This window comes from Pteropus vampyrus, unplaced genomic scaffold (assembly GCF_000151845.1).
Source record: "Pteropus vampyrus isolate Shadow unplaced genomic scaffold, Pvam_2.0 Scaffold702, whole genome shotgun sequence".
NCBI classification, from domain to species: Eukaryota; Metazoa; Chordata; class Mammalia; order Chiroptera; family Pteropodidae; genus Pteropus; species Pteropus vampyrus.
Window position 1 is genome coordinate 275,180 of NW_011889483.1, and position 15,482 is coordinate 290,661.

At 33.0% G+C, this 15,482-nt stretch overlaps 1 protein-coding gene across 2 annotated transcripts in view; it reads right to left on the minus strand.

The window, feature by feature from the left end:
- Nucleotides 1–6,853: 6,853 nt before the first annotated feature.
- Nucleotides 6,854–15,482, minus strand: part of UBE2V2 (ubiquitin conjugating enzyme E2 V2) — a 28,267-nt gene continuing 19,638 nt past the window's right edge. For both annotated transcript variants that reach the window (XM_011385362.2, XM_011385361.2), the window contains one exon: nt 6,854–7,734. In XM_011385362.2, the coding sequence (XP_011383664.1) occupies nt 7,588–7,734 (147 nt within the window). In that variant the 3' untranslated portion in view covers nt 6,854–7,587. The remainder of the gene's footprint in view (nt 7,735–15,482) is intronic.

The following is a 15,482-nucleotide window of genomic DNA, read 5'->3' on the forward strand; positions in this document are numbered from 1 at the left end:
TTTTGCTATATATGCATTGTCACATGCTGTTGGACCTCAAAATTTCTTTTTTGATCATAACTGAAACATCAAACAATTTAGCACTGAAGTTGTCTCAGAACTTATCTACTTCAGTTTCCTCTTTTTGTGGATAACTATTGCAGAGAATGTGTGGGCTGTGCAAAGTCTAATAATTTTTTAATGACTCTTTAATAATTACAGGTTACCAAACACCAAGAATGATAACCAAATGGGTATTTAGGTATGGCTTATATTCATTTTAAAAGACATGCTATCAATCATGATTTGTAGCTGTTCAATAATCTTATTTTAGAAATTGCCCTTATTCTGAATGCTCCCCAAATACCAAAACTTCACCTCTCTTGGTATTTTTCACTAGATAAATTGCCTATTGGCCTATCACTAAGCTCCACTAGATTACAACCTGTGGTGAGAGGCTATGTGACACAATTGTATACATGCCTGGTGGACTGTAGGAACCTAATACAATTTTGAATTAATGATTTAATGTAACCAAAATGAAAATCAACTGATCAAAATCACACACAACTGTCAGTGATGACACCAAGATTAAAAGCTAGTCTTTTAACATGTGGCAGGAAATTAGTAAATACTAACAATCCACATTTTAACTTTGATTAGTTAAAAACCAATAAACATTTACTGAGATCTTAACTTACCCAGGAACGAGATCACATACAACTCCCAGAAGACAAAGATTAGTAAAACAAAAGCCCCATTCTTGATATTTGCCTGGATATACCCCCACATTGACATGTGGAGACTCTAGACTCTTATTTTGGGGAGGAGGTGAGGAGTTCCTTGGCTGACTTTACTGTGATTACATTCAAAAGGGAGAATGATTATGGAAGAGGCAAGCTTAAAATATCTTTCCTAATCATTTTTCTTAGTGTGGTGGAAATAATGTGGGCTTTTTAGCCTAAGCTTTACAAGCTTCTTTTGCATTATAAATGTTACCTCTTTCCAATGGTCTTCATCCTAAAGACCTGATGCTGGTGCCAAAGTAACTGCATCCATCTAGAGGTAGATCCACTAGGGCCACTGCATCCTCTTGGGGAAAAGGACAGTGTCAGGAGTGCCAGGTATGCCCAGACTAACAGCCAAAAGCCTATCTGTTTATCTTAAAACATGAGCAGAAATTTCATTCAGAATGCACTAGTTTAATGAACTATCATATAACTTCTTTAAAAATCAGCCCACACTTTACACAGGATGCAGACAATGCAAGTATTTTAATACAAGACTGAATGTTCTTAATATTTTTAAGTGCTATCATTTGTCACTCTACTTCAGACTGTGATTAAAACTATTCATATTATTTCATAAAACCACAACCCTGCAAGGTAAGCCTGGCCTTTACAGAAGAAACTGAAGATTACAGGGGCAAACTAGCCCAAAGTCAAAGGGCATAGGGCAAAATGCTATTTGCCCCAAGATTTGCATTAGCTTCCTATCTACTACTTTTCATTTATCAATATAACTATCCAGTGCAGCTGAGAACCTTATTGCTAATGGGCACTTAAGCCCTATCATCAGCAAGGATTACCAGATGAGGCACCCAGATTCATCCTCCATTCAGTAACAAAGAGTTGACCATAATTTATTATTTACCCATAACTTCAATATTATCACCTACATTCGTGTACTAAATAAGTAGCACTTCACAAAGACTTAACACAGAGAGGGCTTCAAAACAAGCAACCCAATGTGTTTGGTAAATAACAGTGACGTTTTCATCTCATAAAGTTAGCTAGTTTCTGGTAGTTGTGATTTCAATAATTTTTAATTCAAATAAATGATTTTGACACTTCTTTGTAGCCAAATACACGAAAAGTAGCATTTTTAATAATATCAAATAAGAAACCATCCAACTTTTGGTTTTAGTTTCAAAAATATACTTTGGTGATGTGATTCTTTTTTAGTTCAAAGAATTAAATTTAAAAAATAAATTTATAAATTTTACAATTGTATTAAGTGATGGCCACTAGCACCATAGTTAGATGTTTGGATATCAACACCCAAGAGCTAATAAAGCCAAAAATGTCAACACATGAGGGTACTGTTGTCAAGGAGGGCAACAGTGAGAGGTTAAGAAAAAGATCTGCAAATCGAGTGAAAAAGGAGAGTACCCAGGCAGAACAGGAATAAACATCAAGGCAGTAAATAAATGGCACAGGGTAGAAAGGAGTCAGTTCAAGCTGTTGAAGCAATCTCTCAAGAATATTCTTCAAATTCTTAGTGTTGATGTCAAAGATGAAGAGGATCACATTCAAGATAATGGGGAAAACAAAACTGAAAGAGCTTAAGGAAGTTTAAAGGAAGTATCCACTCAATAGCAACAGAACTGGTCACAAGAACAGAGGTGACCGCAAGCTGATAGAAACAGAGATAGAGATTAACCAGAAAATGATGGCACAGAAGTCACAGAGAGGGAAGGGTCATTTTTGACTGCAGTTTATTTTCTAAACCAAGAAGTATATTAAGCACCCCTTATCACTGAGGTTGAGAGATCACACCATTTAGCTATATATCACTGATTAAAATGTTACTCTCATTTAAAATAATGTTATTACTACATCAAGTAGTCACTGTAATTATTCTTACACAGGGTCACAACCACGGCAAGATGAATTACCACTGTAATTCTTCCTAATAGAGGGTTCAGACAATTGTGGTCTCAAAGTGGAATTAAAAAGACTAGGAAGTTTTAGTTTGATGAAGGTACTGTCTCTGGCTAATAGAAAATAAAGAGGTGGGCTTATAGTTATATTTATACCAAATGAAGATCAGATAACATGACAATGACAAAGATGTTTTCTTAGCAGTCCAGCAAGAGAAAAAAAGAAATTTTGAGGTCCAACAGCATGCGACAATGCATATATGGCAAAAAAAAAAAAAAGTCAAGAAGAGACAACACCAACTTATATTTCAAGCAGAGATTAAGTCAATAAAACATCTTCAATGTTATATTACTTTACATTTTAATTAGTTTAGTGTGTAATCTTTTTAATTTTATAAAGGCTAAGAGCATGTTTACATATTTGCACTATTTTTATGCATTAAACCATGTTTTAATAAAAATAATTCAAGACAATACTGCATCCACAAGAATTTTTCCTCCTTAAAGATACTTATACATTACTCAAAATTAAGAAACTCAGGTAATTACACGTTTTACTTTTGATGTACTTTATGATTTTCACTTGAGTATTAAGATAACTGAAGAAAAGTCTGTTGCCCACTTTAAATGTCTGTATAGCCATTACCATTAGGCATATTTTTTAAATTATAGCAATAGAAAGATAATTTATGATAATGAATATAATCTGGACTTTGACCATCATTACTTATTTGGCCAACAAGGCTTGAGAAGGGTAAAATACATTTGTCAGTTATCAACTGTGAAGAAAATCTGCTTTTCTTCCTTAAAATAAGGGCTGATAAACTACAAAGGTTATGAAATCCCACTCCTGTGTAATAATGGAGTTCCAATTACCATGATTGTAAAAGGATGTCTTTGAAATCCAAAAAATGATATAATAAATTTTATTACATTTTAATTAAAATCTATCACATTATAGTGTAAAATTTCCAGATTACTTTGTAAAGCTAATTATTAAAAGGCTGTTTTTTAAAAAAAAAGCTATTATATTAGATGAAGAATATACACTGAATTATTAACAGTGCTTCCTTATAATCTTTTAATATTTTTTTTACTCAACTACTGCATTGAACAAGCAACTAAGTTTTCACTCTCAATCAGTTCTGTGATTTGCTTTTTTACTGACCACAGGTTTCTCATTACTGTTGGTTTCTTAGTGCCAACTATTAGTCTTACTTTGGAGGTAGAATATTAACTTTGCTTTTATAATCTTTTGGTTGCCAAGATTTCTAGTAAGGTAGCTGCTTAGAACAAGATAAAAGATTCACATGTCTACATTGGACAGCATATGGATCACAACCTTTACGTGGTATTGGTCAGTTACTCACTTAAGGATAATTCCTACAATCTTTCCAAGTTAAGAAAGTGAGATCTAGCTAGCTTATATTATTAATTTCATAAATGAACCTGCCAAAAATTTATTGGGTTGATCTTATGGACTACATGTAAAAATGAACAAGCCCCTAGGAATTTTCTCAGGTCAGAATATCCTCTAAAGGATTTCAATGCCATACAACCTCTTCATATTCAATTATCTTCTTTTATCATGCACTCACTCCATGAGTTCCCAAAACTCCTTTATTAACAAAATGATGGTTCTGACTTGTCAATTTATTTTCAGTTTCATGAAATACCTTCATTAATTTTCTCTTCAGAAAATAAGGTGTTTTACTTCCAATGTCCTACTTTTTAAAATAGTCAACATTTTCAGTATGAACTATAAGATTTCCATCTACTCTTTATAACTTCTATAAGGCATATTAATTTTAGCATAAAAGGTATTCTATGTCCATGCATTTCCTGCTTTTAAGTAAATACAGTACTGGGTTGGAATGTACTGCTAATGCTCCAATCAATTCTATAATATACCACATCCATTCTTTTTTGTTTCCATTTTATATACAAAATGTATACACTTTCCAAAATCTTGAGTTGGAATCCTTTAGTGAATATAACCAAGTCAATCAAGTTGGTACTGAAAAATTATATTGATACTTATCAGAAAAGTAAAACCAGAGCCTTTTAGATCTTCACCAGCAACAGATACTATGATATACATATATGTCAAAAAAATACTTATAAAAGGAAATCTGAAAAAAAATTCCTTAAATACCACCCAAATCCAATTATTCATGATATGAGTTTATCATTAGTATTTAGTGTCTTTAGTATGTTAAGAATACAGCCATGTGTTAAGACATAAAAGTTTTGACCAAAGTCTATAATTTCACGATGTACCTACTAGAACAATCCAAAGCCACACATACCAAATCTACTAATGAAAATGCATTAATATTGTCTAGCTGTGTCCTCCAAATTTTCAGAAAAACGTGAATTTCATATGTATTTATCAATAACAATATATATTTAGTGAGAAAGACTTAAGTCAATGAATTTGTATTAAGTAATCCAGATTAATATTTTATGGGATTCAAATAAATTCACTCTCTAGTCATTTACCCAAATCTGAAGTGTGATAAATTCTTTTAAAAGTATAATCTAAAATTGTAAGTTTTTGTATTTTACATAGTAAGACTTAAAATACTACTGACTATCCTTACAAAGTTTATGATCCAAAATTCTAAAACCTCCATGAGAACAAATGCTATTACTATAAAATACTAAAATAAATATTTTTAATTAGCAATTCTGAAAATTAGTAAGTAATTAAAACCATTAAAACATAACGCTGACCTAACAGGACAAGAATTTTATTTTACTAATCTTTATTAATATAAGATCAGCCCTAGGGTCTCACCTGCTGGCCTTTTAAACAAATTTCAAAGGCAATTTTACAGTTCAATTTAGTTAATACTATACACTCCTTCCTATCTTAGCCACTTTACAATACAAAGGAAAAACAGCTTCAAAACTACTGCCTTAGTAATGTTACTACAATTAAGAGTGGCTCTATTTTAACTCCCATAATCAACCAGTGTGTCTTAGATTGCCATGTACATCTTGATTGTAACATGCAAAATGGATCTGCTTTGGAATTGGCTAATTGGCATGCAGATTTCAGCAGAGATCCATAGTCCCAAAAATAAAAGAGAAATAAACATTATAGGGTTAACTCAAACAACATACACTTGGGGGAAAAAAAACCTTCACAATAGTGGTTATGAGAAAAGGAAGAGAGATCAAGATACCCAGATTCTCAGCCCATCAATATATAATTTAACAGCATGCAAATGGTTACTAGCTCCTGTGTATGAGAAGACACGTTTTCAAAGTGGAAAAGTTATTAAAGAGACTAATTTAGACTACCCATAACCATCAGACTCATATATAACAGTGTAATTCAAATTCAATCGCCTTCAATCATTTAAAAATTTTATGAATGTATTCCATTTCAAACCTATTTTAACAAATCCACATATGCACTAATTTGTATCTATTTATTCTGTGTCATTTTAAAGCATTTTAAACATCTTTGATAATTAAAATAGAATAGCCATGTTGAAATTAAGTTTAGAAAAGTTGTCACTGACTTTAATTAATGTATTATTGACCAAAAAAAGGTGGCTCAAAGCTTTAAATTTGAATGAACTTGATGAAAAACATGTCAGAGCATGTTTGAGAAATTTGTCCTTGTTACCTGACCAACTATTTTTTTCAGTGAATTCCATAAGAGTATTTTCCAACAAAGCAGTATACCCAGTGCTTTGAAATGAAAAAGTGACCTAAAACTTCACATCACTTTGATAAAAGCAGAACGCAAACTATCAGTTCAGAATTACATATATGCCAAAGTGGAAATTAAGTGGAATACATAAAATTAATCCCAGTTAGTATTAAAAGCATTGGGGAAAGAAATGTCACAGAAAAATAAAGAAAAAAAAGATATTATGAAGAAAAAATGAAATGTATATTTGGATAACTGGCAATCTATAAATCTATGAAAATTGCTAGAATTCAAACATCTTTTTAATATATTTCTGGTGAAATCAAAGTCAAAATATAATACCTGGGATTTTCCTTCTCCAAAGAAGAAATTAATCAGGTCATTTGTTCTCTGAAATACTCTACAAATTCCAATTCAAAAGAAGTAAATTAAATAGGATAAATAATAAAAGGTGTGTATGAATGAAAAGGTACAGTAATTCCAATTTCTGATACTTCAGCCAGGTACTGTACATATACCACATCAATATAATAGAAATGGCACAGTTTCTGAGGACACGATCCACATTTTATTTACATTTTAAGACTAACTTTAATCTCAAAATCACATATCCATACACCTATTTCCTTTTTGTTGATTTCACTTAAACTTAAATGCATGGTTTGTCAAACAAAACTGTAAACAAATATTAACCATGTCTGTTACATGTCACACACAGGAACAGCATTTAAAAGAAATTCATCGACCTTTCCCACGACATTTTTTTATTATAAATACAGGTATCAAAACAATCCTGAACATATTTTTGATACTACTAGTAGTCAATACCCACACTTCAAAAATTAAAATAATTTGTGACAAAATGCTTGTACCTGCTACTTTAGACAATTTAACTGAAAACTCTTTCACTAAGCAAGATGGATAAAGCATGCCATTTCTTTTTCTGTCTTGAGATTTCTACTTTTTAGAAATACACATGCTTCCACAGCTATCTGACGCTTCTCACCATATTTTCATCTTGTAAACCTGAATTCTATTTTGAGTGCTCAGGTTTATGTTTAAATGACAGTGTCTTAAAAAAACTGTGCTGCATTTTCCCTCCTGTTACCCGAAAACATAATGGTGTACATATATTAAATATATTCTTACATGTATCCAAGTCATGTTTACCAGCTGGAATTCTTTTACTTAATATGTGGGTATTTTGCATTGTGATATTTAATCAAGACATTAACATGAGAAGATTGTTGATTTAAGACAAGTTTAAGATCCACTAAAATTAATTGTTGTATGTTTGTCCTTCTGGTGGCTGCGGAAGCTTCATATTTTCTTTGGACATCATTAGACGTCTAAGCTCTTGAAGTACAACTTTAATGCTATATGAATTTTGCCATTTTGCTAACACTGGTATACTCCGTGCATCCACCTGAAAGGAGAGAAAAAGAGTTAAAATTAACTACCAAGATTAAAGTACTATGGCATCAATTTATTAAACAAACTTTAAATAAGTCCTTTTAAAAATTCATCGCCTGGCTCTATTTTCACAAAAGTTAACATTACAAATATAATATTTAGGAAAAATATTCCTTCTTTAACAGGTGTTTCCTAAAAATTTGTGTCTTTTGTGTGTGCTTTTCTATATTTTACAAATAAATATGTAGTGAACTTTGGTCATCAGTAATAATCAAACATTATACTAAATAATTACACTGTAAACATCTTTACCAACTCTTTCTTGATGAAACAAGGTTGAAAGGCTCCTCTCCATTTCCAATACCACTATCACAAATCTGGGCAATTATCTTCATTGAGATTTAGGAAAGAACTGTGAGCCTGATCTCTGCTTTCAGATTTTTCTTTCCAATGTATTCTATGCACCATTCTAAGTTAATATTCCACAGTGGAAGACTGACAGAAGGGAGATAGCCTCATTCCAAAGTAACTGTCGTCACTCGAACTATCTGGGAATTCCCTGGAAAATGCCATTCGCCGGGCTTTTATCTGACCTCAGAACTCACCTACTAGGTACTGCTTATTCTCTCACCCACCCACCCACCGCCACCGCCACCGCCACCCCTACCCCTGGCATTTAAATCAGTGTCAATTGTTTAACATCTCTGCTGTCTGGGGAGGCAATAACAAAGCAAACAGGAAGGTGGCCAAAATACTTTCAAGGACATCTACAGATGTCCATAGAGCCTATGAAAAGTTCTACCATATGCCTGTGAATCTAGAAGACCAAACATGTATAGGTCCATGCACAGGCTCATGAAAGACCTGAGAAGCCTATAAATTCTCACCTGTGGGTGACCTGGAACAACATTTAAAAAAGATTATGCAACATAGACAAGTGGGATTTATCTAAGAAAGGCAAAGTTGGTTCAACATTTTAAAAGTCAATGTAATACATCATATTAATAAAATAGAGAAAAAACATAATTATCTCAACAGACACAAAAAAGCATTTGACAAAATCCAATAACCTTTCATGATAAAAATACTCAAACTAAGAACAGAAATTGCTTCAACCTAATAAAGAACACCTATAAAAATATACAGCTAATATCATATTTAATGGTAAAAGACTAAATACTTTCCCCTGATATGAGGAACAAAACAAGAATTTCCATTCTCATAACTGCTATTCAAGACTGTACTAAAAAAGAAGAAAAAGAAAAAAAAAATTGTACTGGAGATTCTAAACAGGCAATCAGGCAAGAAAATGAAAAACATCCAGGTAGGAAAAAAAGTAAAATTATCTCTATTTGCAGTTGACATGAGCTTGTCCACAGAAAATCCTAAGGTATCCATTAAAGAAACTATTATAATAAGCACAGCAAGGTTTCAGGATACAGGATCAACATACAAAAACCAGTTGTATGTCTGTGCACTTGCAAAGAACACTCTGAAAATAAAAGGAAACAATGCCAGTTACAATAGAATAAGAGAATAAAATACATAGGAATAAATTTAACAAAAGTTTAAGACCTGCACACTGAAAATTAGCAAATATTGTTGACTGAAATTAAATAGCTAAACAAAGGGAAAGCTTTCATGTACATGGATCAGAAGACTTAATATTGATTGTTAAGATGACAATATTTCTCAAAGTGGTCTATAAATTCAACACAATCCCTATCAAAGATTCAATTTTTTTTTTTTGCAGAAATAGTCAAGCTGATCCTAAAATTCATATGAAAATGAAATGTACCCAGATAACCAAAGCAGTATGAAAAAGAACCAAGTTCTGCCAATTTCAAATCTTACTGCAAAGATACAGTAAGCAAGAAGGTGTTGCTTATATAAGGATAGATATACCTATCAAAATAAATCCATGCATCATGCGTACACAGGGAACTGATCTTTGACAAGAATACACAATTAGGAAACGACAGTTTCTTCAATTAATGGTGTTGAGAAAACCAGATATCCACATGCAAAGGAATGGAGTTGGACCCTTAACTCTCACCATACACAAAAAGTAACTCAAAATAGATTACAGACCTAAATTAAGAATGAAAGCTATAAAACTCTTGGAAGAAAACGAAGAGTAAATCTTTCTGACATTGCATTTGGTAATGGTTTCTTAGATATAATACCTAAAGTACATTTGACAAAAGAAAAAAATAGATAAAATGGCTACATCAAAATTAAAAATTTTTGCATTGCAAACCATACCATCAGGAAAGCAAAGAGACAACTCATAGAATGGGAAAAATACTTGCAAATCATATATTTAGTATATAAAGTACTCTTACAACTCAATAATAAAAAATCAACTATCTCAATTAAAAATGTGGGCAAAGGAAGACTGTGGTAGTCAGTTATGGAATGCATGTTTGTGTTCCCCGCAAAATTCATGTTAAACCCTAACCTCCATAGGGATGGTATTAGGAACTGAGGTCTTTGGGAAGCAATTAGGTTTAGATGAGGTCATCAAGGTGGAGCTCCCATAATGGAATCAGTGACCTTTTGAGACGAGAAAGAGACTAGAGCCTGCTCTTACCTCTTGTGAGGATAAGTCAGTTGTCTACAATCAAGGATGAGTTCTCACCAAAACCCAACCATTCTAGCATGTAGCCTCCAGAACTTGTGAGAAATAAATTTCTGTTGTTTAAACCACCCAGTATATGGTATTTTTGTTATAGAAGCCTAAACAAAGAGAGCAGCTTTTAAATGGCTCCCGAAGATTTTCAACTCCTGATATTCACATCTTGTGTAATTCCTCCCTTTGAGTAAGGGCTCAATCTAATGATTTGCTTCTAATGAGTGGGCTATTGAAATGTCAGTTCCAATATTGTTACAAAAATAGTATCGCTTCTATCTTGATCTTTCTTGCTTTTACTCCTTGCTACACAGAGGAAGTCAGTTGCCATGTTGTGAACTGCCCTAAACAGAGGCTTACATGGCAAAGAACCAAGGATGATCTCTGACTAACGATGTCCAAGAAACTGAGGCCCTCAGTCCAAAAACCCACAGAGAACTGAATACTGACAACAACCAAAAAATTAAGGTTGGAACTGGATACTTCCTTAGCCAAGAATCCAGATGAGACCACAATACAGGCTGACATTTTGATTGCAATGTTGTGAGAGACCCTGAGCCATAGGACCCAGTGAAGCTGAACTACATTCCCGGCCCACAGAAACTGTGAGATAATAAATCCTTGTTGTTTTAAACTGCTTTAAAAATAGACAAAGAATCTGAATAGGCATTTCTCCAAAGAAGATATACAAATGGCCAATAAGCATCTGAAAATGTGCTCAACTTCATTAGCCTAATTAGAGAATTGTAAATCAAAACCACAATGAAATACCATTTCACAACACATGGGGATGGCTATAAAAAAAAAAGACACAGACAGTAACAAGTATTGACAAGGATGTGGAAAAGGTGGAATCTTTAGATGCTGGTGGGAATGTAAAATGGTATGTCCACTTTGAAAAACAGTATGGTAGTTCCTCAAAACTTGAGTTGAGTATGGTAAGTTGAGTTACCATATAATCCAGCAATTCTACTCCTAGGTATTTACTGAAGAGAAAACAAAATATTTGCCCACACAAAAACTTGTACACAAATGTTCACAGCATTATTCATGATAGCCAAAAGTGGAAAAACCCAAATGTCCAACAGGTAATAAATATCCAGATATACAAAATGTGATATTACCCATATAATGGAATAGTATTCAGCAATAAAAACAAAGTACTAATATACGCTACATCATAGATGAACCTTGAAAATATGTTAAGTGAAAGAATCTAGTAACAAAAGAACACATATTGCATAATTCCATTTATATAAAAAGACCAGAATATGCATATCTATAAAAACAATAAATTAGTGGTTGTTTAGGGTGGGGGAGAAGGGATGGAAAGTGACAACTAATGTGTGAGGGGTTTGCTCTGAGAGAAACAAAAATGTTCTGAAATTGGATTATGGTAATGGCTCCACAACCCTGTGAATATTAAAAAACATTGAGTTATACACATTAAATGAATCAATTGTTATGGTTATGTAAATTATATCACAATAAAACTTTAAAAATAGAAAGAAAAATAATTTTTATAATTTTCTTACAAGTAACTGAAATAAGAATGTTAAGATTAATTCTAAATGCTTTAATGTAAAGGAATAGCAATCCCATTAGCATATTTTAAATAAACTCCACAAGTGAACAAGTTTATAAAATAGACTGAGAGAATACCAAGTTACTTTCAAAGCCAAAGCAAACACTTCCAGCTGTAAAGTTAAAAGACAGTTAAATAAACATAAATGACTACAAATCCTATAAAATAACAAGAAAGCATAAAAATTTTTGAGAAAAAAATAGATGAAAAGGGAGGAGGGGAGGATAGCGAAAAGAGGATGGGAAAACAAATATCATGTCAGAACAAATCTGCATCTTATCAGTCTTTGATAAACAATAACCTCTAAAACTTGACACCTCAGCATAAAGCACTGTAACTTAGGCTTTACAGCAGTAACCATCCACAAAGAATAATTTTGACAATAGTTGTATTAAATAACTATACACTAAAATGACTGAAGAAATACCCATAATTCATCTGGTACTTAAATAATCTCAAAATACATAAAATTATCCTGGCACGATCAACAATGGTCAATGTAAAATTCTGAGCTATTTACTAGTTAAAAAAGTAATAATTTAAATTCTTAGATACCAACCAAGAAAAAAACTGACATCTAATATATTCGCCCTACTTTAACCCTCTACACATACCTACATTCTAGTAATTAAAATCAGTATTTATTTTTCTGTTTCCAAAATCCCATTCCAGCTGGACAACATGAAGTGTGGTGGGAATGAACATTCACAGGGTACTCTTACACAAAGCTAGTGGGACAGACATGGAGGTAGAGCCCTGCAGAGAGCCACCTGGCAATGTTCAACCAGACTGAAGACAAGTCCCACACTCAGGAGACATTCCACTTCTAGGTCTACACCCTAGAGCAAGTGCTACCCAAAATTTATGCTCCGTGGAATAATTCCAGGCTTTGAACTGATTTTTACTTATCCATGACAAGATAAACATATAAATTGAGAGTGCTTAGAGAGTTCTACAGCAATTTGACAGAGAATTTTTTATTTTAAAAAAATCTGAGCTTATATTTGCTTTCCTAGTATTTCAATTTTATTATATTTTACAAAAATATCCACAAATATTGAAACCAATGAACAAATACTCAGTCCAGTGAAACACTGCCTTAGGGTACAAGAATGCTCTACAAGAATGTTCAATGTAGCAATTTTTTCAGTGAAAACTGAAAAAAAAAAAAAAAACCCTAATGCCTAATAAGTGAATAATGGAATATTAAGCAATTAAAAAAAAAATCTAGTTTGCATGATTTAACAAAGATGGACCTCAAAAATCACTGACATATGATTCTACCTAAAAGTGATAACAATATAGAGGCATACACACATTCTTCATAGTTAAAGCACAACAATCATGGACAGAAATTATAAACACCAAATTCAAGATGGGACTACCTCTGAGAAAGAGCAAAGAGGGAAACTGGAAGACACATCAAGTTATTTATTTATAATGCAGTCTTAAAAAACACCAAAAGCAAGGGAAAAGTGATAAATTTACAGTTAACTGCTACAAAGAAAACAAATAACAATGTGACTATAATAGAGTAACATAGACATAATTCAGACTGGGGAATCAGAAAAGATTTCTCTGAGAAAAGTGACATTTACACTGAGAACCTATAAAGTTAGCCAAAGTGGAGATTTCCAGACACTAAGAACAGAAAGTGCAAAGGTTCTAAAGCCAAGTGAAAGGTGTGTAGGGCAGTGTACATCCTGCCAGCTCCTCATGAGCCATGGCAAGAAGTGTGCACACTGTGGCTGAAGTCATTAAAGGATTTAAAGCACAAAGGTGACATGACACCATCAGTGTTTTAGAAAGAAAGACCCCTCTGTCGGCTTGCCTTGTAAAGACTAGAGGAGATAAAAAAGTAGAAGCAGAGAGGTTGTTGCAAAAGTCCAGACAAGAGATGATAGTCAAGATTCATTTGTTGACAGTGTAAACAGAAATATAAGACCTGATTCAAGTTACATTTTCAACAAAGACTGACAGGACTTAATGATAGGTTGAGAACAAAAGAGAGACAAAACGTCAAAAGGTGAACAAGAAGCCCATGAGTTTAAACAAAGGTCATCACATGTTTGTTGGAGATTGCTAAAGGTCAATCTGAAACTGAATCCTGAATTTCCTAGTTCCCACAACAGTGCAGAACCTACCATCGATTACTTAATTTATGGAGTCTATAATGTGAAAACAAACAGCAGTTGAGAAGAAAAGTTACTCCTGGTAGAGAAATTTAACAAAAATATCTTCCTCATAAAGGCAATGCTATGACACAAAAGAAATTCCCTAAACAATATCCTTTCTGTAAATTCAAAATGTTTCTTAATCCTGCTTCTATCACATCTCATCACTACCTGACAGAAATAGTTAACTATCTACATTGTAATTTCAGGAATAACTACTGAAAGAACAGAAACAAAATGAAAAAAGTTAACGATCATTTCAAATGTAGGCAACAAACACATGGGAAAATAGAAACCTCAAAATAAGATGATTTAAATCTGAACAAATCAATAATTACTGTACATTAAATGTAAATGGACTAAATGCTCCGATAAATTACAAAGATTGACAGAATGACAGGGACGACTCTTAGGGCCCAGCTATGAATTGGCACATAGCATGTAGGGAGGTTTGAGAGTGACTCAGCAGGTCCCGATTTGAGATTTCTAATGACCTTTCCATCTTCCTCTTCTTTCTGGGTCATGCTTTCAGTGCACCCAGCAGGAAGGTGAGAGCCTATCTGGAGCCCAGCTTTAGGCCTGCATACTAGGTTGGGGGGTGAGAGGAGCTATCTGTGTGCTCAGGGCTCAACCTGTTGCCAGAATTATGGTTACATGCAAGGAGAATTGAGCAAATTTAAATAAATATATCGGGGACAATGGGAGCCAAGTTTCTCACTGTTGGAGGAGAGAATTAAAATATGGGAAGGATGAAAGTTGGAATAAGACTTGTACTGTTGGAATAGAATTGCAGGCACTGGTATAAATCCATGGTTTTTGATAGCTAAACAGACAGGAAGGAAGAAGAAGGGTGGGAAGATAGGTGTACATATGTTATACATTAGGTAAAACTATAAAGAAAAATTTAAAAATATAAAAGAAAATTTTCAAGATGTTAATTACCATTGGTGGAGAAAAAATAAAGGATGGATGAGGAGGAGCACATGACAAGTTAAAGATATTGGTAACATTCTATTTCCTGTGATGGATGATGTTTATTTTACATTATTATGTTTCCTAACTTGTATTTTGCATGTGAGTGTGCTCTCAGCATGGCACCTCAAGAGTCTGAACTTTAGTCTTAACATGAACCTAACAATCTACTCATATTGGAAATTCAGCTATTTCTACTTTCTTGCATGAGTCAGGTAGAGTGTATCGTTTGGTTTATTTGCTTTAAATAAACAATGCTCAATTATGACTATTTCAATACAAAAATACTTGTTTCTCAAAGAAAAGCCTCTTCTTCATGAATATTCATCCTTTTAATCTCACCAAATATAACTTAACCCTAAAGAAAACTAACATTCAAAAAAAAATAATAATAATGG